Raw genomic sequence first — 24549 nt, forward strand, 5'->3', positions numbered from 1 at the left:
AAAGATTTAGGGGGAACATTAGGGAAATTTCAGCTGCCATCTGATGTGGTGAATGCGGGCTCGATCGAGTGTTTTAAGAATAAATTGGATAGATACTTGGATGGGGTGGGAGGGAGACAGTGTCAAAAATAATATTCTGAATTTATGGCCACTGTAAAATGAATAGAATGAAGTAATTGACATGGAAACTACAAAAGTAAATGAAGCAGATTTTAAAAGGGTACACCAGGCTTGCCATTCACTGTCAGCACAGAAATGTCAATCAGTGTGCCTGCACAGATTATTCACGAGTATCTCTGATTAGCAGAGAGAGCGTCACTCACTTAATGCTACTTAACTGGAAAGAAAACCACAATTTACTGACCTCACAAAATGCTTCTTGCACCATTTGATCCATCTTCTGGAGAAGGTGTATTGACATGAGCCAGTTCCTCTTCCACTGAATCAGATTTGTTATTCCAACAACTGCTTCAATTCTTCTACAGGTAAGAAGGCCCATTGGAGCATTATACTTAAGGAGGGCAACTTGATTTCAATTCAGAAATTAAAGTCATTGAAATGTTTACAAAAATGTGATTTTTGCAATTTGATAGGGTTTTCTCCATTAATTAATTTTAATTATTCAATCATCTTATTTTTCATTATCTATATGAATAACCTCTTTTGAATTTTGTGACAATATAAAATTAGTTTACTGATACAATATTTTCAGTTTAAATTTAGTTATGTTCACCACAGAAAGTCCATCAGGTTCACTCGTGCCCTTTAGAGGAAATAGCTTTCCTGGTCTATGTCATCGGAAATAATTGCTCTCTAAAATAGCCCAACGAGCCAATCCCTCATTTCCAGTGCATTTATGGATACTTTATTTTTTTTAAATCACCCAGAGCTTCTCTTAAATATCATTGTGTTTTTTTAAATATTGAGGGATGCAAAATGAGAAGTGGCATAATTGCATGCACTTTCAAGAAGCTTTAAAACTAGGATAGATTCCTTCAGCAAATCTATTTAAATATTACATTTAAATTTAGACATACAGCACGGCAACAGGCCCTTGAGCCTGTGCCACCAAATTGACCTACAACCCAGCACGTTTTGAAGGGTGGGAGGAAACTGGAGCACCCAAAGGTAACCCACAGACACTGGTAAAATGTACAAACTCCTTACAGACAGTGCAGGATTAGAATCCCAGCTCCTGGTGCTGCAACAGCCAACTGTGCCACCAACTTGAGAGCTCTTTGAAAACAATAAATATTTGGCAGAATTGCAGTAACTGCCTGTGGAAATAAGTCATCATTTTTAAATGCTGAGGAATCTTGCTGTTTAAAGACATCAGAACCTTCATAAAATTCAAAGTAGCTTCCTCCTGGGCAACTTCTCAATCGCGAGGAAAAATAAAACTTGTTCACCATTGCATTTCAAAGCCTTTCAAGTTTTATAAAAATGAAGGTGTAACAAGATAGCAACACATTTACTTTTCAATCAACTTGGGTGCATTTCCAAATTTCAACTATTTTTCCTTTGAGTAGCTGTTAGACACATCCTTTCAATCAACTTCAACAGCTCCAATGCAAAGAAAACAGAAGAGGCTAATCCGACCAAGAACAGCAAATCTGTAAAGGATTAGAAAGCAGACAATTTGATCAGTGTTCAAAGGGTAAAGCTCAGTCGATTCTTCCTTTCCATATCACTTTAGTCTAAAATGCAATTCATATAGGTTAGGGTTATAAAACTTTGACAATTATGATGAATCATCTGAACTTGGCGGATTCTGGGATGTTAAAACCTTCAAATGTTGTTGAATTTTTTTTATTATACTTGCATCATTAGATTCCAAGTGTCATCCTGCGAGTTAGGCATATGGACCATTATGCCCTTTCCGTTTTCTCCACTATTTAAAAAAGATCATGCCAGGAGAGCTATGTGGTCTTCATATTCTATCCATACATCCAATAACCAGTTTCAAACTGATTGTTGTTGTTTTGATGTTAACTATATTTAAACATTTTGGCAAAGGGTTAAAATGTCTGAACATTATCTTGCACGAATCAACCAAATTGACACAGTTAGCCTAGCGAGGACAGCACAATTAGGGTAGGTGTTACAGTGCCAGTGACACTGGTTCGAATCCTGCACTGTTTGTACGTTCTCCCTTTGTCTGGGTGGGTTTCCTCTGGGTGCTCCCACCCATCACAACGTACAAGGATTGTAGGTTAATTTGGATATTGAGGTGACACCGGAAGGGACTTTTACCATGTCTTAATTTTTTTTAAAATTAAAATTTAATTGAAAATATCTTTTAAATACTGCAAAAGCTAAGTTATGGCCACTGAAATGTGCTGCATAAATTAACAACTAATTTTACTATAGAAAAATAATTTTGAAGGTAAATCAATAAAGTGAAAATCCACTAACTATCCTCCAGTTCCATACCAAGTGGTCCAAGGCTCTCCGTCTGGAAAACTCTTTGTAGAGGTGGGAAATAAATGACAGCCATTTGCCCCAAAAGTGAACCAAGCACCGTATAAGCAAACATACGGTTTCGGAATAAACCTATTTCAAATATTGATTTTGTCTAGAAAGAAAAAATAACAGATATAAATCATCAGTCATTAAGACATGTACATGACAAGATGCTGAATCTTGAAAACACATTACTGAGACTTCTTACATCACATGATCAGAGCAAGTGCATTCCCTGTTGATTACACAATGTTCAATTCCGTCAACCTCTTCTCAAAGGATGTCCATCTTGCATGCATCATACTTTAGACCAGCCATTATCAATGAGGGATCCCTACACACCACCCCCCTCCCCCCTACCACATCACCCCCCCCTCCCCCCTACCATACCTCCCTGCCAGGGGCCATGGCCTATTTAAATAAAAGCCTCGATCCTTTTCATCTCAAGCAACAAATTCTTTGGATTTTTTTTGTGTAGTTAAGAGAGAAGTATGGAAGAAACCAAAACTTGACTACTTCATAAGGAAGTGGGCCCATAAACATTGAATGAGATTCCCAAAGGGGACATAATCAAAAAAGGGTTGCGAATGGCTACTTTAAACCACAGTCAAGTTCAAGCTAACATTCAAGTAGCATTTGTATCATTCAAATGCCAGGCAATAGCCACCAATGTTAAACAGTTTAACCACATTCTCTTGCGTTTTTAACATCATTACATTTGCTAAGTCACCCATCATTGATATCCTGGGGCCAGGAGTGGGTCACACCTGGGCCAGCCAAATTAAGGCTGTGGGCAAGAGGCTGTGTATCCTGCAATGTGACAAATCTCTAGAAGCCTTTCCACCATCTCCAAGGCAGAATAAGCAGTGTTATGGAATACTCTACACAAACATCTCACAAGAGGCTCAACCACATTCAGAATTTAGAAGCTCACCTAATTGGCACACCATCTAATAGTCACTTCTCCATGCCTTTACAAAATGCACTGGCCAGTCCATAAATGATTGCACCTCCTCTTACTCCAGTAAGAAGGACAAGAACTGCAGATGCACAGCAATATCACCACATGCGCACTCCTCTCCAAGTTGTATACCCTTCTGACCATCAACAGCTGATCATTCATGGTCTAGACCTGAACTCCATACCCAATACTATAGTGTGGGTACCTTCACAGAGTGGGCTGCAGTAATTCAAGAAAAAGGCCCACTATCACCTTTGAGGTTCAATTAGTAATTAGTTAATACACATCAACTTCACCAGCTGCACCCACACCCTGGAAACAAAAACCACAAAGGCATAATGTGATTGAGAATTCAACTTGAAATTGAGAGGGAAGATATGGTCTTGGCTTTACCTGTCACCCAAAAGCTGGGACTTCTCTCTGTAATATGCTGGATTGATGATCACAGAGTTAAACAAGAAAGTCTATAGACTCTGTGATTGTCATTCAATACACAAAAATGCTGGAGAGACTCAGCAGGTCACACAGCATCCATTGGAAGCAAAGGGTAACCAACATTACGGAGAGTCCTTCATCACAGGTTCAGGTCTGAAACATTGGGTACCATTTGTTTCCTATAGATGCTGCGTGATCTGCTGAGTTTAGAACATAGAACACTTCAGCACAGTACAGACCCTTCAGCCCTCAAAGTTGTACTGACCCATATATTCCTTAAAAAAGTACTAACCTGTAACCCTATTTTTCTTCCATTCATGTGCCTATCTAAAAATCTCTTAAATGCCCCTAATGTTTCAGCCTCCACCACCAACCCAGCAAGGCATTCCAGACACCCACAACTCTGGGTAAGAAACTTACCCCAGATGTCTCCTCTAAACTTTCCTCCCTTCACTTTGTAATTGTCCTCTGGTGATCTTGCCCTGAAAAACAGGTGCTGGTTGTCCACCCTGTCTATGCCTCTCATAATCGTAGATCTCAATTACGTCTCCTCTCATCCTTCTATGCTCCAAAGAGAAGTTTCAGCTCTGCTAAACATGCTTCATAAGAAATTTTCCAATCCAGTTAAATCTCCTCTGAACCCTCTCCAAAGCTTCCACAATACTCTAATCGTGGTCTCACCAGAGATTTGTAGAGTTGCAACATGAACTTTACTCCTGAATTCAATCCCCCTATTAATGAATCCCAGCGTCCCATAGGCCTTCTTAACTATCCTATTAACCTGTGCAGCAACTTTGAGGGATGTATGGATTTGAACCCCAAGGTCACTCAGCCTTCAAAATACATCACCTCACACTTATCCTGATTGAAATACTTCTCTGCCTAACTCTACATCCTGTCTTTATCCTCTTGTAACCTTTGACAAACTTCAGCTTCATCCACAACTCCTCCATCCTCTGTCATCTGTAAACTTACTGACCCATCCTTCCGCCTCTTCATTTTGGTCATTTATATTAAAAACCAAAGAGCAGGGGTCACAGAACAGATCCCTGCGGAACTCTGACAGTCACCGACCTCCAGACAGATACTTTCCTTCTACTAGTACTCTCTGCTTTCTACCTGCAAGCCAATTTTTAAAAATCCACACAGCCAAGGTTCCATGGATCACATGCCTCATGACTTCCTGAATGAATCTCTCATAGTGGGCCTTGGAAATGCCTTGCTAAAATCCAAATAGGCCACATCTACTACCCAACCCTCATCAATTTCTTTTGTTACCTCCTCAAAAAACACCATTAGGCTCGTAAGGCACAACCTTCCCTTCACAAAGCCCTGCTGACTTTCCTTGAGTACTTCTCCAAATGCTCATAGATCCTATCCTCAGGAATCCTCTCCATTAGTTTGCACACCACTGACGTAAGACTCACTGGTCTATAATTCCCAGGATTCTCCTGATTACCTTTTTTTAAAAAAAAACAAGGGGACTACATTTGCCATTCTCCATTCTTCCAACACCTCCCCTGTGGCCAAAGAGAACTCAAAGATTCTAGCTACTGCCCCAGCTAGCTTTTCTCTCACTTCCCACCGCAGCCGAAGGTATATCACGTCTGGCCCCAGGGACTTAAGCTTCCTCCACATTAGTTCTGTGCTTTCACCCTCGAGCATCAGTTTCCAATTTACTCAGTTAAAAACTTTCCCATTTTGTTTGCTTTTATCCTTGTCCATAGCTATGCTAAAGTTCAGGGAGTTGTGATCTGTCTCATCAAAATGCTCCCCCACTGAGAGGGGTCCACCACCTGGCCAGATTCGTTACTCAGAATTAGATCCAGTATGGCCTCTCCTCTCATCAGCTGGTCCACACACTGTCAGGAATCCTTCTTGAACACCCCTGACAAATTCAGCCCCATCTGTCTCTCTTGCAGTTAGTAAGTGCCAATCAATATTAGGGAAGTTGAAATCACCCATAACTACAACCCTGTATTTCCTGCACCATTCCAAAATCTGCCTGTTTTATCTGTTCTTTGGTGTCCCAAGGGATGTTTTGGGGCCTATAGACGACTCCCAGCACAGTGATAGCACCTTCCTTTTTCTGATTTCCACCCACACCGACTCAGTGGGCACTCCCTCTTCAGTGTCCTCCTTTTCTATAGCCGTGATGCTATCCCAGACCAGTAATACTACTCCCTACCAACCCCCCCCCCCCCTTTACCTCCCAACCTATTTCTTTTAAAATACCGAAGACCTGGTACCTGCATCAGCCAATCCTGCCTTTCCTCTAACCAAGTCTCTGTGACGGCCACAACATCATAGTTCCACGTACTGATCCATGTTTCTCCAGCACTTTTGTGCATTGCACTTAGGTACACGTATGCAATTTGCTGACTTGAGACAAGGATGCTCCCACTCAAAACTGATACAAAATACAAATCAATTTCAGAATAAACAAAAATCACTTGGTACCTGAGAGCGACAACTTAAAGCGTTGAACATATCAAAGAAGACAAAGCAGGTAAATGTCATGGTTGTGGACCTCGTGGGAATCTTCCCCTCTGAAAGCTGTTATAAATGAAGTGATGGTTTAAAGTTACAAAAGCAGAAAAATATATTATTTAAAACCACCATTTATCTTACTCTTTCAGATCCATAGTTTCTGAAATATGATTTCCATGTATTGGAGACAATTAACTGTACAAATATACTTTCTTCCCCTCCACCATCAGATTTCTGAATAGACAATGAATTATAGACATCACTCACTTTGTCTTTTGCCCCAATTTATTATTTATTTTTAAAAAAATGCTGTTTATAGAAATGTTTGCACCTGTAATGTCACAAAACAACAAATTTTGTAACACAGGTTCAAATTCCAATTCTGAAATGGGGGTCCTGATCTTTCACCGATTATTATCTTGGGTGAAACAGCACAAAATTCATATAGATTATTTGCCACTGCTGTGAATATAGCAAACAATCACAGACAGATAACACTGAAACAGACCTACACATGAACTACACATTTACAATAATCCTATATTAATTCATTTCAGTTTTTCCCCAAATTCCCAGTAAATTCACCCAGATTCTACCACTCACACAAAAAAGGGCAGTTTATGGTGGAAATTCATTCACCAATCCTCACACCTTTCAGATGTGGGAGGCAACCAGAGCTGCCAGAGGAAACCAGCAATCACAGGGAGAACATAGAAACTCCACGCAGACAGCACCCAAGGCCAAGATTGAACACAGATCAACAGTGCTATGAGGCAGCCTCTCTGTTAGCTGCACCATGTTTAATGAAAACAGGCAACAACAAAAAAAAACCCAGCATGCTTATCAAGATTTAAAGGACCATTTGATCTGCTCCAAAAACATATTTATGAAATAGTTTATGTGGCACTTTTGAGAAGCTGTATGAGTGGATTGGTCTTCCTGGTACCTCCAGATCTCTCATTTCCAAACTAATCCACTCCCACCCATATCCTGGGCTGTGTAATGCAGCAGGATTGTGGAGGGGGTGGGAGGGGCGGGGGAGCGAGCAGGTCAATTGGGAGAAATTGTTCACAGAAAGTAGTACATTTATAGTGCCCTCCACAATATTTGGGGAGAAAGATACTTCTTTCCTCTTTATTCCACAGTTTTAAATTTGTTATCAAACAATCCACATCCAACTGAAGTGCACATTCCAGATTTTATTTGCATACATTTTGGTTTGACCAAATAGAAATTACAGCACTTTTTACATATAGTCTCCCCATTCCAGGGCACCATAATATTTGGGCCATAACAATGGTGTGTATATTAAAGTAATCATGTTCAGTACTTTGTTGCATACCCCTTGCATGCAATGACTGCTTGAAATCTGTGATTCATATACATCACCAGGTGCTGAGTATCTTCTCTGGTGATGCTCTGCCAGGCCTCTACTACAGCCATCTTCAACTCCTGCTTATTTCGGGGGCTTGTCCCCTCAAGTTTTCTCTTCAGCGTATGCAAAGCATGGTCAATTGGATTTAGATGGGGTGACTGACTTGGCCATTCAGGAATTTTCCAGTTTTTAAACTTTGTAAAACTCCTTTGTTGTTTGAGCAGAATATTTGCGATCATTATTTTACTGTAGGATGAAGCATCGTCCAGTGAGTTTGGAGGCATTCGCTCAAACCTGAGTGGATAAGATGCTTCTATACACCTCAGAATTAATTTTGTTTCTGCCGTCAGCAGTGAAGATAAGTGCGCCAGTACCTGCGGCAGCCACACACGCCCAGACCATAACACCCCCCCCATGTTTCACAGATGAGGTAGTATAATTTGGATCTTGGGCAGTTCCTTTGCCCCTCCACACTTTGCTCTTGCCATCACTCTGACACAGGTTAATCTTGGTCTCATCTGTCTACTAGGCCTTTTTTCCAGAATTCTGCAGGTTCTTACAAATGTTTTTTGGTAAATAATAATCTGGCCATCTAGTTTCTGTGACTAACTTGTGGTTTGCATGTAGCCTCTGTATTTCTTTCATGAAGTCTTCTGCAGACAGCAGTCATCGACACATCCACACCTGCCTCATGAAGAGTGTTTTTTGATCTGTCAAACAGCCGTTTGGGGATTTTTTCTTCATTATGATAAGAATTCTTCATCATCAGCGTGGTGATCTTCCTTGGAATACCAGACCCTGAGCTCACCAGTATACTCTTTGTTCTTAATTATGTTCCAAACTGTTGATTTTGGTCATCCTGAGGTTGGGGCAATATCTTTTACTGTTTTATTCTTGTTTTTTCAGCCTCATAGCAGCTTGTTTAACTTTAATTGGCACAACTCTGGTCCTTATGTAGAAAAGTGGCAACTACAGACTCCAAAGGTGATCAAAAGCTTAGAAGCCTAGCTCTCTCTTACCTGCACCAATGAAGCAATTAAACATGCCCAGACCATAATCACAAACAGCTATCCCTGAAATACGGTGCCCTGAAATGAGGGGACTATGTATAAGAAGTGCTGTCATTTCTATATTCTCAAACCAAAATGTAAACAAATAACCTTGAATAAAATTGTGGAGCACAAGGGCAAATAAAGGAAAAAAGTCTTTGTCCAAACATTATGGAGGGCCCTGTGTGTTTAATCAATCAGGAGAGAAGCATCATTGATCTCTTTTGAGTTTCAACAGCACATTGATGAGATTGACAAGTCCGATCACTTTCATTTTGCTCTGTTGGGTCCAATACACCCAAAAACCTTAGCCAGGAATTCTATCACTGGGCTACCTACTTAGAGGACATTGTGCCTTTTCCAGATCCTCTTTCAAATCCTAGAAATGCCTGAGTCAAAAGCACAACTAAGAACTCATGACACTGGATTTTAAAAAAAATCAATGAGACCGTTTTATGGAGGTATCTCAATGTTCAATGGAACAAAAAGACAAATTCCAGTCACTAATTTGTCAATTTATAATCTGGGCATGATTCCTTAAGATAAAAATGAACAAAATACACTTTGCAGAACAATGATTGGATATGGTAGGCACAAAGAAGGATTATTTGTCATCAAGAGATCAAGTTTGTAATCATACACACCTCCTTCCAATAAACAAAAAGGGTGCCACTCATAATTATAACCGCTGAGAATAATATTTTAATAAGTAGGCCCTTATTCAGAATGGGATCTTTCATACTCCTTGGAGGTTGTTTAATTACATCCTTATCAACTGGCTCAACACCTAAACTATAGAAAGAGAAGAGCAGAAAAAAAATCATCCAAATACATACCCAACAAATTTACATTTCTAGAAAAACAAAGATTTGAATTTAAACGTATAGTATGGTAGCTCACTGGCCCATGCAGCCCAATTAACTTACTACCTCCAGTACGTTTTGAAGAATGGGAGGAAACCAGGGAACCTGGAGGAAACTCATGCAGACACGGGGAGCATGTACAAACTCCATACTGACAGTGTGGGATTCAAACGCTGAAATAACATTGAGCTAACTGCTAAGCTAACCACGTCACACCAGAGCAAAATACAACTTTATATCTACCGGAACTATTCATTGGTGGAAACTATTACTTTTAACACATATACAGATAGTACTGGAGTTCAGTATTGAACCCAGGTTGCAGGCTCTATGAGGCAGTAGGTCAACCTGCAGTCTACTGTGCTTTCTACCTGGTATGCTTGAAATTCATGAGATGCTGTGCCTCATTTTAGATTATCAGGACCTCAGGAACAAAAAGATACGGAATCTCCTTTTGATACATTGGCCAGCTGTTTTCCCCTTCCATAGCCCCTAAAATAAATCAACCACCAATCTACAGTAGAGCTGGTGACAGACCTGGAGCTTCACAACTCCAGTGAGCCACGCTCATTCCTGAGCTACACGTTCACCCTGTGACCAGGTGGCTTTCATCCGAGTGCTCCGGTATCCTCCCACATCCCAAAGGCTTGGGCTGGTAGATGGAATGGCTGGCATAAATTCCAATTAATGTGTAGGTGGATTGTAGGAGAATGAGCTGGGAGTAGGTAGGCATATGAGAGAGAATAGGCATCAGAAAATGAGTATAGGAAAGTATGGTGAGATTGTTCTGAGATTGAGCATAGATTGAGGAGCTGAACAGTCACCTAAGCTGTAATGAAGCAGTATTTGAATTAAAACACGAAGGACTGCAAACACCATGATTGAATTAAAAACACGATGCTGGAGAAACTTTATGTTGCAAAGATAAAGATCCATAAACAACATTTTGGGCTTGAGCCCTTTATCAAGGTCTGAGCAAAATGTTGGCAGGCACCCAAACCAGCATCGTGTTTTTACTGATTTTTGAAGCATTCCGTTACCTATAGTATTGATTCCAGATCAATCTGTGCTAACCTCACCCTTTCCCAGCATGTTTTTCCCCTGAATTTGGTTTAGCATATTATGAGGAAAGATTGAGCAAATTAGGCCCAAACTGCATGAAGTTTAGCAGAGTGAGAGGTAACCAATAGGATTCTGAAAGGGCTCGACACCAAAGAGCGGTGCACCCAGGACATGTTCTGTTCTCATTGCTGCTATCCGGAAGGAGGTACAGGTGCCACAGGACTTGTACCACCAGGTTCAGGAATAGTTGCCTCCCCTCAACTACCAGACTCCTGAACAAAAGACATGCAGAGTCTCATTCAAGGACTTTGTTCATTATCTATTACTGTGTATTGATGTACCTGAACATTTTCCTGGCGTCAGTATCTGCCAAATCCTCGGTGTTGCTATTCACTTTTTATTTTTATTTTTTAAATAAACACTTTAACGACAGCCTTGGTAGTTCCTAAAGCAACTTCTTAGTAACTGCCTTCATCACACCCACTGCCAATTCTTTCTTTGAGTACATCTGCCGGTAATTAGAAATTCTGCCTGGCCTGCAGAAAAAAAAATCTTCGGGTTGTATTTGATGTTATATATGTACTGGGACAGTAAAGTTGAACTTTGAATAGTTTTCAAATAAGGGAGTCATTTATTAAGTTGGGGGATGAGGAGATTTTTTTTTCTTTAAGAAGTTTCAGAATCTTTGGAAAATCTCTACTCAGAAAGCGGAGCACGATTCAAGGTGGAGACTGACAGCTTTTTACAAAGGGTTTCAGGAAACAGAAATTGGAATTGACGAGGATCAGGTCAACAATGATCTAATTGAATGGTAGATCACGTTAATGAGGCTCTATGGTTTACCACTGCACCTGTATTTCCTCTATAATCCAACTCTTCTATACATCACATTTAAAGCTGGAGTAAATTGGAAGTTCCACTTGCTGCCAGAGTTGGAGCACAAGAACATAGATGGAAAGGAGAATTTTCCAGAGCCAATAAAAACAAGGCATGGAGCGGGATCACAGTCCATAAACTGAAGGTACATATTAATTATACAAAATACGCAGCCTCAGAAAATGGCTTCATTCTATTTCAGTCCAGACAGTTAAATTAAACCCATTATTAACAGGAAAACTCATTATCCGGAATTCAAGCAACTGACAGTCTCAAACAACCGGCAAAATAAAAATCACGTAAAATAAATGGGTTAAAAAAAATGCAAGTTTAAAATTGGTGTGTGCCTTGCCGTTAGTTTGCCACTCAGCACAACGTGATATCTCAAGCAACTGGAAAATTCCCTTATCCAGCATCTACTAATCCCCATAGGTGCTGGGTACCAGGGGTTTTACTCTAGATAGAAAATAAAACCTTTAAATTAAAATAAAACATTAATACAATTCACACTTCACTTGTAAAACAAACCAAGCAAACGTGACTCAGACTCAACAACCCCACAGGAATGAATCATGCCCTAAATACAAAATTTGGATAATAATGTTTGAGCTGTACCTTTGAGCTGGAGGTCCATCCATAATAATATTGATCCACAAAATCTGCATTGCATTTAATGGATTTGGCATGTTGAATATTGTAGACAGAACAATCAGACTCAATGCTGAAATACTCCTGTACATTTAAAAATTTATTTAAATTTTAGGGTCCTCCAAGACAATTGTGTAACTGGAATAATAATTTGTGTCCTCTTACTAAGCAGTAAAATTTATACTCACGTACTCAGTTGAAACCGCACAAAATTTTTTATGTTATAAAATATTCCTTTGCCTTCTTCCACTGCAGATCTATAAAATAATAGCTTGGTAGGTTACTCTATTTCATGAAGGTGTTTACATGTGACTCAGCTGGACAATAACACCAGCTACAGAAATGTCAATGACACCACGGCAATGGTTGTATAAAGAAAGGTTATGAATCAGCATACAGGAGGGAAAATGAAAACTTCACTGAATGGTGCTCCAATACCAACCTTGCACTAAACATAACCAAAACTAGGGAGCTGATTGTTGATTTCAGGAAGGGAAAACCAGAGGTTTACAATCCAGCCATCAGAGGTGGAGAGGGTGAGAAAATTTAACTTCTTGGGAGTCACTATCTCCGAGGATCTCTCCTGGAGCCAACACACTAATGGCATCATAAAGAAAGCATGTCAGTGCCTCTACTTCCTCAGGAGTTTGCTGAGGTTGTGTATGGCATTAGAAACCCTGGCAATTTCTACAGAAGTGTGATGGAAAGTGTGCTGACCAGCTGCATCGTAGTCTGGTGTGGGGACACCAATACCTCTGAGTGTAAAGACCTTCAAAAGGTAATGGAAACAGCCTAGGAAATTTTTTTTCATTCTCTCTGTATTGCAGACAGTTTGTTTACATTCATAATCTGTTTACAGTTCTTCATTTTTTACATGTATAGAAACTTCAGGGTTTGAGATAAAGAGCAAAAGATCATCCACCTACAAAGACACTTTTACGTTCAACACCATTTCTAGTTATTCCTGTAAAATCTGCTCTCATGAAGAGCATTACCAAGTTAAAAAGCAAAGGACTTAGAGGGGAACCTTGTCAATTTCCCCTATAAAGCCTAAAATGTTTTGATTGTTGTACACAAGAACAAGTTGAAGCTGTAGGATATGAATATAATAATTTAATTCACAATTTAAAACTTGACCAAAGTTAACTTTTCCTAAAGTAGCAAACAAATATTCCCATTCCACCCTATCAAATTCATTCTTAGCAACTACTGAAAGAACACATTCCATCACTGGAGTGGAAGACAAATATTCGATATTCAATAATCGATGTTATAATAATAACAATTTTAAATAAAACCAGTTTGATCAGAATCAATAATTAATGGAAAAAATATTTTCATCTATGAGTGAGAACTTTAAATAAAATCTTCATATCTACATTACATAGCAAAATAGTTCTCTACAGGATGCACATTCTGTTGGATCTTTCCTTTTTTTTTTCCAGAAAAAAGAGATACTCGCTTTATTAAAAGATGAAGGAAGCTTCTCATCCTTAAATAAGCATCGAACATAGAGCTGAACTGGGGTACAAGTCATTTGGAGAAAGATTTATAATAGACAAAAGGATATCTGTCTGGCCCTGGAGATTTACCAGACTGTAATGAGGATACAACTAAAGATATTTCCTCTTAAGAAGTAGATGCCTCCTGACTTCTACACTTATCCTGGGAAAGGGTAGGTAAGTTAAGTCATTCTAAAAAAAAACTGACATTGAAGTGAAATTATTTATTAAATTCAGAGCTACAAAGGTTAGAGTAAAATTCTCAAAAAAGTCATTTTACCATCTTTCAACCACATCTTGTTAATTTGGGGTTTTTTTTAAAAAAAAAGCTGAAATTCCCTTCAATTGTCCTGCCAGCAACTTACCAGTTTTTTCACCATGAATATAAAAGTGACTCCTACTTTTCAACAATGCTGCACAATTGGATATGTAGAGAGAAGGGTTAACTTTGTTTACCCAAGTTAGCCAATTTTTGGGCTATAAATTAAATTTGAATAAGAGTGAACTATTACCACTAAAAGGATCTTCTTCAAGTTATTCTAATTTCCCCATTTAAAATAGTGAAATCCCAATTCAGATATTTGGGAATTACAATGACTAGTTATTAAAAATCTATTGAAAGAAAACTTTTTGGTATTATTTAATTAAAGAATCATCATTAGGATCGTCACCTTTATCCACGACAATGATTGGATGTATCAATTCAATTAAAATGAACATTTTACCCCAATTTTTTTGTATCTTTTTCAAACTTTACAAATCTTCATTCCTAATTTTTTTTGTTTCAGTGGATTTGTTTATTTCTTCATACATATGGCAAGGAAAACAACCTCGTATAAATAAAACTCATCTTCAAAAGACTAAATGGAATGGAATCTATGATTTCCAAATTTTAAATTTTACTATTGGGTGGTTAACATACAAAATCTACTTTTATTGGTAAATTTAGATAAACCAGAGAATTGCCCCTCTTGGGTAGAAATGGAATTGAATTTCTCTAAAAATTTATCCATGTTGCCAATTTTAGGTTCCTCTTTACCCTTTTCCTTTTCGAAATTGACATAAGCTGATAATGAGAAATAGGTTGAGAATATGGACACAATTTAGGAAATCTTTTGGCCATAATAGTTTCTCTCTTGCCAATCCTGGTAAAGATAACCATCTCTTTCAACCTTTGTGAGATGCAGGTTTTAAGGAATGGTTTAGATTAGGTATCAAAAGTTATAGAGATTTTTTATTCAAAAGAACTTGTTTACATGTACACACTGTGTACAGTTTTTTGCACTACTGTATTTCTGCCTCGCCCACAAAAATCTCAATGATGTACATGATGTACTCTGACAACAAATATGAATTTTTTCCTCCTTCACATTTTAAGAGAAATACTGGGCTGAGTTCAGGTCTATGAAAGATAGCAGCATGCTTTTACTACAGAATAAAAATAACTTGCATTCTGACCAAGATCAACCACTAACAACAGTTTATGTACAGATATTCCACTGGAACCTTGTTCAGTCTTATAGCAAGAATTCATTTTTATTTTGTATTCATAAAGGCCTACAAAGTAAAGCCAAAATGTACAAAACAAACTCTGCATATAGAATATAAAAAAAGTTGTTTCTAACATTTTATGAAAACTTGTTCATCAAAACTACTAGAATACTCACAAAATGGATGAAAAATCATCATCCACTAGAATCATGCCAGCTGCTTCCTTACTGACATCACTTCCTGTTCCTCTCATGGTAATCCCAATATCAGCAGATTTGAGAGCAATGGCATCATTCACACCATCTCCAGTCATCCCCACAACTGCATTATTGCTCTGGAGAGCCTGTAGAGCATCAAGTAAAGATATAAATGGCTGTACATTTTCATGGTCAGCCAACATACATAGTTAACACATTTGTGGTTAATTTAAATTTGGGGTGTATGAAATGGTTGCAATTTGTAGCAATTTCAATTAACATTACAATGGTTTTGTTCCATTCAAAATAGCTGACAGATGTATATTGATAGCATGAAAGAAGGAAGGAAGGAAGAATTAATTATCTCAATTATAAAGTCATACCTTTATAATATTCTGCTTATGTTTTGGACTTGTTCGAAAGAATATAGCCACCTGAGAGTAGAAGCAGGGAGAATGGGGAGCAAAATGCAGGTGAAGGGAAAAGCAACACATGTTAGTACAAAGATAATCACGACAAAATACTGCTTTTCACATTTTTAAAGTTCCATTACAAAATGTGCAATAAAACCACAAGTAGAAGGTGGGTGGATGGGACCAGGTTCCTGTGTTGATGTATCGACTTTAAACAAGCACTGAGAAGGCTATGTGGATTCAACCCATGTTTGTACAAAGTAAACCAAGATGTCAGTTTATTATCATAACTGAAGTCAGTCATCAATAATGATGGTGTTGGTCATTGCTGCCATACACCAGCTCGGGACCCAAAATCATGGCTCCACTATCATTCTTAAAGGTGGCGTGACAAAAAGGCCACCCGAGGGAATGAAGAAAATTTGAAGAGGAGATCCTGCTGCCCTCCAGGGATACAAGTGGAAGACAGTGGATGCAGATGATTGCAGAGGACATAACTGGGAGAGAACCTCCAAGGATCAGGTCAGAGAAAAATGTTGTTTGTTTTGCAGGCTTAAATGAGTGTTCAAAGTCAGCAAGGCAAATTCCAGCAGGTTGATAGGGTTTGTGCATTTCGGCAATCAAACACTGCCAATAGAAGCAAAACTTTTATATGCTTATCACGTGGAACACAAAAGTCTGCAGACACTGATTGTAGTAAAGACTCAAAAATGAACTCCGACTCAACCCCGAAACATTAATGATAAATCTTTACCTCCTGGAGACGCTGAGAGACTTGCCAAGTTCCACTAGAATTTGTGTTTTTTTACACACTTATCAACATTTTTTGGGGGATTTAAGACTCACACCTGTATCATCTCAAACTCTCACATCTTACATCCGTCACACAGCTAATGAAATCATCTAAACCGATGAATGGGCTACTGTAAATTGCCCTAGTGCAGGCAGTTAGTAGAATTAAAGTCGAGTTAATGGAAATGTGGGGTGAAAGTATAGGTTTGGTTCAGATTCGTGTAAATTAGTGCTTGATGAACATCATAGACTCAAAGGGCAGGCTTGTACGATTCCATACTATTTCTTTAATGCACAAGAAGGTTACATGTAGCCAGACATACCAGGAACTAATTACAGAAGCATGAAGGAATACAAGTTGAGAGATTTGAAGGGTAAGCAAATAGTGAGTGAATGGAAGGGTATTGATTGACATGAATGAATGGAGAATGAATGGACCTTGGAATGTTTGGCTACAGATTAGAACACAAGAAATAGGAGCAGGAGTCAGCCATCCGGCTCATCGAGCCTGTTCCGCCATTCAATAAGATCGTGGCTGATCTGATCATTGACTCAACTCCACCCACCTGCCTTTTCCTCATATCCCTTAATTCCTTTCTTATTTAAAAATTTATCTAACTGAACCTTAAATAAGTTTAATGAAGTTGCCTCAACTGCTTCCCTGGGCAGAGAATTCCACAGATTCACTCCTCTCTGGGAAAAACAGTTTTTCCCCATCTCCGACAAATCTACCCCCTGAACCTTGAGGCTGTGTCCCCTAGTTCTGGTCTCACCTATCAGTGAATACAATTTTCCTGTCTCTATTTTATCTATCCCTTTCATAATTTTAAATGTTTCTAAAAAGGGCCAAGTGAAAACTGTGGCCAAAAAGGCATCGAGGTTTAATTTATTATCTGAGGTGTTAAATACAAGAACGGGAGATTATGATGAACTGCATTGAACATTAGTTAGGCTGCAGGTAGAGTGACATACGCAGGTCTATTCACCACATTGCCAGCGAGATGTAATAGCATTTGAGGGGAGTCAAAGGAGATTTAGAGGACTGCTGCCAGGATTGCAAACTGTAGCACGAAGGAAACATTACATAGGCTAGGGTTCTTTTTAAATGGGCAGAGGAGCTGAAGAGAGACAATCAAGTTGTACTAAATTATGAGGGGTTCAGACTGTCTAAATATGAACTATATGGTTTAGTATCAGACAAAAATTCAGCAGAACAAACTTGCCAAACTCGACATAAAACTTCAATCTACTACGAAAGCAGGAAAAATATTTGCACGAGAATAGGAAACCAACTGAAATGTAACTGATAAATTGTGACGGATTCCTTTAACAATGGGAAAACTGGTGAGAGGGGCATCAGGTGCGTTAAGATGCCCAGCTCCAGAATGAATCCTGCAGATGGATTGGGATCATCAGGCCATGTGTCCTGCACTGAAGCAGCTGAAAAACCACACCTTCTTCACACTTTTTCAGAAGCGTAAGCCTCCATAAGAAATTTCTGTATCCTTCACCATATTGGATATAACGTCATAAACCAGCATTACTAAAATCCATTCCCTACCTGAAGGCTAAACCACTGAAATGACTAATTTTAAACACTGGAAAACCACTGCTGTATTTATTCAACTTTTGAATACTTATTAAAGTATTCAAAATTGATTAAAGAGCAATTTTTGATTGTATAAGACAAAGTTCATTTTCAATTTGAATTGGAATCCTACCTTCATGACCATACGGGAAAGATCTTCATCGTTCGCCTGATCCAACTGCTCCCCTGACATCACCTCCATATTATCTTTGTAAAGTCCAACATTTCTCCCTGCAAGTTTGGAAAAGATCATCTCTAGCTATACATTAGGGTTATGCTTTACATCAGGGACAATTTCTGGAATTTTCTATCCCACAGAAACAATTTGAAAGTATCAAAGCTCAAATTTAAAAAGATAAACCCCTGCAACCAATTAATAATGCTCAGGTTACAGAGCATCTACAGAGTGTGAAATGGAGCAAATTGTCCAGGTCAGTGGCCATTCTCCAGAAGGTAACTCAAAGTCACATCTATTGATGATGTACCCCACACAGCACATCTGAACAAAACAAATTACAATTAAAGGACTGCAAACCTCAATTGCTTTATTGCTCAGCACGAGATCAGGGCATTGACACGTATATTATTCAGAGAAGGAAATATATTTTTCCCCAACAGCTTAATACAAAAAGCCCAAAACAGCAAGCCATCTCTTTTTAAAAGAACAGATAAGCAATGGCTATTCATCCAACTAATCCTTTTCCTCCCCCCAAAAATGCTTCTTGACAATGTTCAGCTATATGTTGAGTGACACAGTTTGAATTTTGGGCACCAATATGTGATGAAGATTGAAGTCAACATCCATTTAAACTTATTGCTAATTTAAATAACTCAAAGCAGAATAAAAGAACAAATCAAATGTTAGCACAACTCAAGAACATTCAGTAACTACATGGTTCATTTCACACATGAATAAACAAAGCATCACAAAACAGAAAACCAGGCTTTGTTCAAAGTATAGAGATTTATCACAAACGCAGAACAGAATTGGACGACAATGAACATGCATTTCATGCATTTCAAATTTGAGAATAGCTGTTTGCTTTTAAAAAGGAATCTTCCCTTCACTGAACAGCCTGTACCACAACACCTTTTGTTTCAGTAAATGTACATTTTAATCAAAAGCATGTGAAATTGGGCTTGAACACATGTGGAGATCGAGATATTTGACAGAACATCTCACTGGATTACCGTGAGCCTATTACGGCAGTCAGATCTGCAAAATTCAATGCTGCAATCCAGTGGGGCTTCTTGAATAGGACTCCCAGGGAAAATAAGCCAGAAGGGAAAGCACCTGTCAGGAGTTCATTTACAGGTCACACATTATCCAACTTTGAAATATTGCTGATCATTTATTATCAAGTCCACATCATGGAACTCATTTTCCAAGCAGTACTTTCACCATGAGATACAAGCCATTTAGAAATGGTAATAAATGTTGGCCTTCTTCTGACAGAAAAGAATATAAACAGATTTATGGCTGCAAGCAAAATCCTGTCCTAACTGGTGGGCAGTAATGAAGGTTGGCACAGAAAACTGCTGCTAACAAGCATGTGATGCCACACCAACTCCTTCTGTATCAATCTCCTAGTTTCTTTAAATATTCAAATTTAATTTGCAGTAATAAAAAACATATTACAGAGATTTGTAAATTGTAATGAAAACAATTTAGTTGTTATTATGAATTCTGCCAGGCGTTAAACAATAAACCCCACACTGAATAAAGTGTTATTTGAGAACGATCACAGAGTGCCAAAATTCTTTGTACCTATAGAAATAGCTGTAGTCATGGAGTCTCCAGTGACCATCTTTACGGAAACTCCTGAATCTTGAAGCATTTGAACTGCTTCTTTGACTTCAGATCTTGGTGGATCAATAATACCAATGAATCCCAAGAAGGTAAGTGTGCCCAATTCATGTCCAACAGCTAGTGTAAGCACTGAAAAGAGCAAACAGGAGACTGACAATTAATACCAGACTTGATGCTTTCCTGAACATACATTATACATCATGGACAAATAGAAAAATCATCCTCTACTACAAGGAATATACCCGTAAAATGTTCGATGTACAATTGTTGAATTTCAATCAACTGTTTACTGTATGTAAGAGGATGAATTTCCATCCAGATGGCCTTTGTTTTTGGTTGCAATAATTATTGATGCATGTGCTACCTGCTCTGGATGGTCCCTACTTAAGATCAGTGATGGCCTGAAGCAAATCCATTGCCCTGAATTTTAGCCTGGGGTTTAGTAAACCCAAACAACTCATTTCTAAATGTACTGCTGATATTAACTGTTTGCTTCAGTTTAAGGGGAAATCTTAAGACCAGGGTTCAGAGTCTACATTTTTCTGATGTAATGCCTGCTTCATAAGGTTGTGATGGGGGCAAGGTTCAGGTTGGGGAGTTCAGTGGTGGTTAAAGGACTATGGCAGATAGATTGCATGAAGAACTCATGCAGGCAAACTAACTGGGCTCAGGTGCGTGAAGCATCATCATGGGGCATTTAACTCATGGATTTAATCTGGCTCATCTCTCAGCAGTTCACCTCCCCAGAGTTCAACAAAGACTATTGCTTAAAATGGAGGTTATCTATTTCATTAGAAAATACAACTGATGAACAATCTGCTGCAAGCATTGGTCACACACTCTGTGCCATTTCACTTCTACCACTAATTGGATAGACCCTAGTTGGGTTTGAGTCCTGTCCCAGATATGCTGCCATACAATCTATGACATGGTCCAAACCATCCTTTTTTTGGAGCAAAGATTAACCAATTATCTTCGTAAAATGAATGGAGAATGTGGGTGACAATAGGAGATCAACACGTGATGGAATAAACAGGCAAAGCAATGTCGAACATGCATCATTTATTATGACATGCAATGCATTCTAATTAGATGTATGAAATTATACATGTTTGGATTAGAAGATTCAGCAGGACACAAGATCTTACCACGCAGGCCCTCTTCTCCCATCTTAGTTTGTTGTTGGACATACTCTGCACGCTGCTGTGGTGTAAGTGGTACTGGCATGCCACCATTGTTATAATTGCAACAATACTGAATAACTGCCTCGTATGCACCTTTCATAAAATAAACTTCTTCAGCTTCCTTTAAATCAAAGCAGAATTGGTAAGTGCTTTGTACAACTTCTGACCAAAATAGCTTAGCACAATACTACAAGGTTCAACTCTGGCACTGTCTGTAAGGAGTTTGTACGTATTCCCTGCATCAGTGAGCATTTCCTCTGGGCGCTTCCCACCCTTCAAAAAACTTGCATGGATTTGTAGGTTGATGGGTGCATTTGGGCAGCAAGAGCTCATGGCCAGAAGGTCCTACATTTTTAAAAAAAAACAATTCCTACCTGACTTTTGTGGACACATTTAACTGCCATCCATTTCTTTTCTGAACTAAATGGATACTCCTTCTTCCTTGTATAGTTGTGTGGAGCCTGATCAAGGTCCATCTTAAAAGCAGAATGCAAGTTATTGCATTTTAAAACCAATGCTCAATAATTAGTAACAGAATTTTCTGTCATATCCATACTTAAATGATAGATACACAAAGACCTCAAACAAAACAGCAAGAAATCAATTTTAGTTTTGGTCTGCTCGATACTTGCATTAATCTTTCATCTGTTCGGTCCTTGATCAATTGTAAGCTATTAATCTACAAATGGTTTTAGATTTGAGAGTCGAGTTTGGATTTACTCCAATCAAGGATATTAGATCAGTATAGCATTGTTTTCAGGTGTGCAGGTCACCCAAAGGTCTTGGAACATTTAAAGGTGGATAGATCCCTGGGGCTGGATGAGAAAACCCCAGAATTCTACAGAATATAAAAAAGGGAAGAGATAGTTGGGGACCTAGAGATTTTTGTTTGCCACAGGTGAGGCATTAGAAGACTGGAGGATAGCTAAGGTTGTTTCTTTATTTAAAGGAATAGGATTGATGTACATTTGGAAAGAATGGAGCTGTTCAGAATTAGTCAACATGGCTTTGCATGTGGGGAAAATAGGTTTCACTAATTTGAACATTTTGAGGAGGGGACAAAGGACATTTATGAAGCCATACCAGTAGACATTGTCTAGATGGACTTTAAGACATTTGATAAGATTCCACGTGGTTTGCTGGACTAGAAAGTTAAGGCACAGGGAATCCAAGATGAGTTGGTAAATCTGATCAGGAGGCAAAGGTGGAAGGATCCTTTTCTGATGGAAAGGCTACAATTAGTGGTGTCCCAGAGGGATTAGTTTAGGACTTTTGCAGTTTGTGGTAATATGTTAATGACTTGGATGTTAATGGAGGAGGTTTGATTGGAAGCTTTGTGGATGACATGAAAATTGGTGCCATTGTAAGGAAGGCAGTCTTAGATCAGATAGAAAGTTGGACAGAACAGATGGAATTTAATCCTGACAAATAGGAGGTGGTGCATTTTGGGAAGTCAAACAAGACACTGATGGTAAATTGTAGGCCTTTAAAAATGTTGACAGAAACCTACGTGTCCATGCCTATAGATCTCCGAAAGTTGCAACACAAACAGGTACTGGTTAGGCTCCATTTGAAGTAGTGTGTGCACCTCTGGTCAGCACACTACAAGGAGGATGAGACTGCAATGGAGAGAGTGCAGAGGAATGAAGAGAAGGTTGCTTAGATTGGAGGACAAGTTTCATGAGAGAATGGATGCAGAAAGAATATTTCTCCTGGCTTGTGGTGGGAGGGATGGAACTATGTCCAGTTGCAGGTCAAGACTTTTAAAGCTGAGAGGAGGAGAAATACCTTCATTCATAGAATGGTAAACCTGCAGAATTCATCATCATGGAGGGCTGTAGAGTATATTTAAGGAGTTAGATAATTTCTAGATGCAAAAATCATTATGGGTTATAGAGACAGTGTGAGAATATAGTTCAAGAACATAGAAGAGTACAGCAGAGGAACAGACCCTACAGTCTTTGCCAGCAATTTAAACTGCATCTATGCCTGTATGTAACCTCTCTGCGTCCCCCTGGGGTCTCTCTGCGTCCTTCTCATGACCCAAACTTCTAACTAGTTGTGCATCATTAGTAAACTTGAATTCAAATCACTGCTATAGATTTCAAACTGCCTCCTTAGAAGTTACCAGAATGGAGAATAGATTGGTTTTAGGTTGGTAAAAAGGTGGTTGAATTGAGTAATCAGTAATGTGTGGCTTGGAAGGCAGGTTTAAACACTTCTACTCCCCCCCACCCCCCACCCAATCACAAACTCACCTTTCCATTGGGGACAAAATCAACCAGGATTGTGACCATTCACCCCAAACAGAAAGTTCTTCAGTGGAATTCATGTCAAAATAGTGATTGTAAATATTTAAGTTTTGCAAAACTGTCGTCCCCTTCCACGGTTTGGTTCTTTTAAAATATGCTAATCATTGAGTTGTACTTTCTGCTATGGAGTTATAGTCCAGCAAAACAAAAAGTGCATCAACTTTACCTTCATTGCAAGTGCAATCAAGGCTCCTTCTGTTGGCTGTCCGATCACGGTGTCGTTAAGGATTGTAGCATTATTGCACAAACATCCGGCCTACGGCAAACAAGTTTTGAACATTGTAAAACATGCTGAAATTATGTACGTTAGTTCATTGTAAGTAAGGCAACACAATGTTGAGCTCACAGCTAGTTGAGCTGCTGCTTCCCAGGTCCAGCAATCTGCGTGCTGGCAGTGTGGAGTTTGCATGTACTTCCTTTGACTGCATGGGTTTCATCTGGCTGCTCTTTCCTCCCACATCTTAAAACAATTGCACTGAAGGTCCTGATAGAACTGACTGCACCACATTCAGACACAACTATGGACGTTTGATCCAAATTTCAGAGACAAGGCTCAAGTGACTGGCCTCCAGAAGGGAACATTTTTGACACCAATGCCATTTTTGGCACCTCTAACTACTCAGCATGGATAATAAATACCAATCACAACCGAAGAATAGATTTTAAACAACTCACTTCAACCAGTTTTCCTATCGACTCATTAGAGAATGCCTTTGCGATCTCTCCACTAGGTGATAAATACACATTGCCCTTCCCATTGTATCCTGTGCCCGTTACCTACAACAAATAAAGAGAACTTTCACAACCCATACTAAGTCATGGCAGTTTCAATTACACATTTGGAGGATGTTTGATATGACACCATTAAAAAATGTTCCAGCTATTTGTATTCCCCATTATAAGAAGCTCATTACATATACAGCCATACCTTGACTTGCGTCCAGGTTACATTCTGGAAATGGAGACGCAAATTGGTTTGGGCGTAGTCTCAAGATAAAACTGCTCATGTCAAACAAAATAAGAAATATAAAATAACTA

At 38.9% G+C, this 24549-nt stretch overlaps 1 protein-coding gene and 1 long non-coding RNA gene across 16 annotated transcripts in view; one reads left to right on the forward strand and one right to left on the reverse strand.

Annotated features, from left to right (window-relative positions):
* The window catches only part of LOC138745082 (calcium-transporting ATPase type 2C member 2-like), a 51528-nt gene continuing 26979 nt past the window's right edge, over positions 1-24549 (reverse strand). For 4 of the 9 annotated variants that reach the window (XM_069902170.1, XM_069902176.1, XM_069902171.1 and 1 more), the window contains 14 exons: positions 24187-24288; positions 23678-23767; positions 21574-21675; positions 21164-21320; positions 19974-20144; positions 18339-18436; positions 15796-15846; positions 15392-15558; positions 12411-12479; positions 12190-12306; positions 9418-9565; positions 6320-6415; positions 2434-2575; positions 1417-1613 (listed from right to left, as the gene is read on the reverse strand). In XM_069902170.1, the coding sequence (XP_069758271.1) occupies positions 1507-1613; positions 2434-2575; positions 6320-6415; positions 9418-9565; positions 12190-12306; positions 12411-12479; positions 15392-15558; positions 15796-15846; positions 18339-18436; positions 19974-20144; positions 21164-21320; positions 21574-21675; positions 23678-23767; positions 24187-24288 (1617 nt within the window). In that variant the 3' untranslated portion in view covers positions 1417-1506. Of the gene's footprint in view, positions 480-1416; positions 1614-2433; positions 2576-6319; positions 6416-9417; positions 9566-12189; positions 12307-12410; positions 12480-15391; positions 15559-15795; positions 15847-18338; positions 18437-19973; positions 20145-21163; positions 21321-21573; positions 21676-23677; positions 23768-24186; positions 24289-24549 lie in introns of those variants that run through there. The other 5 variants (XM_069902169.1, XM_069902173.1, XM_069902172.1 and 2 more) reach the window with 5 other exon arrangements.
* LOC138745086 (uncharacterized) overlaps positions 4081-24549 on the forward strand; it is a 44867-nt gene continuing 24398 nt past the window's right edge. For 5 of the 7 annotated variants that reach the window (XR_011346000.1, XR_011346003.1, XR_011346004.1 and 2 more), the window contains exons 1-5: positions 4081-6368; positions 11370-11509; positions 11596-11719; positions 13668-13901; positions 16208-16347. This is a non-coding gene — a long non-coding RNA (uncharacterized lncRNA). The remainder of the gene's footprint in view (positions 6369-11369; positions 11510-11595; positions 11720-13667; positions 13902-16207; positions 16348-24549) is intronic. The other 2 variants (XR_011346002.1, XR_011346001.1) reach the window with 2 other exon arrangements.

This window comes from Narcine bancroftii, chromosome 10 (genome assembly GCF_036971445.1).
Source record: "Narcine bancroftii isolate sNarBan1 chromosome 10, sNarBan1.hap1, whole genome shotgun sequence".
Taxonomy (NCBI): domain Eukaryota; kingdom Metazoa; phylum Chordata; class Chondrichthyes; order Torpediniformes; family Narcinidae; genus Narcine; species Narcine bancroftii.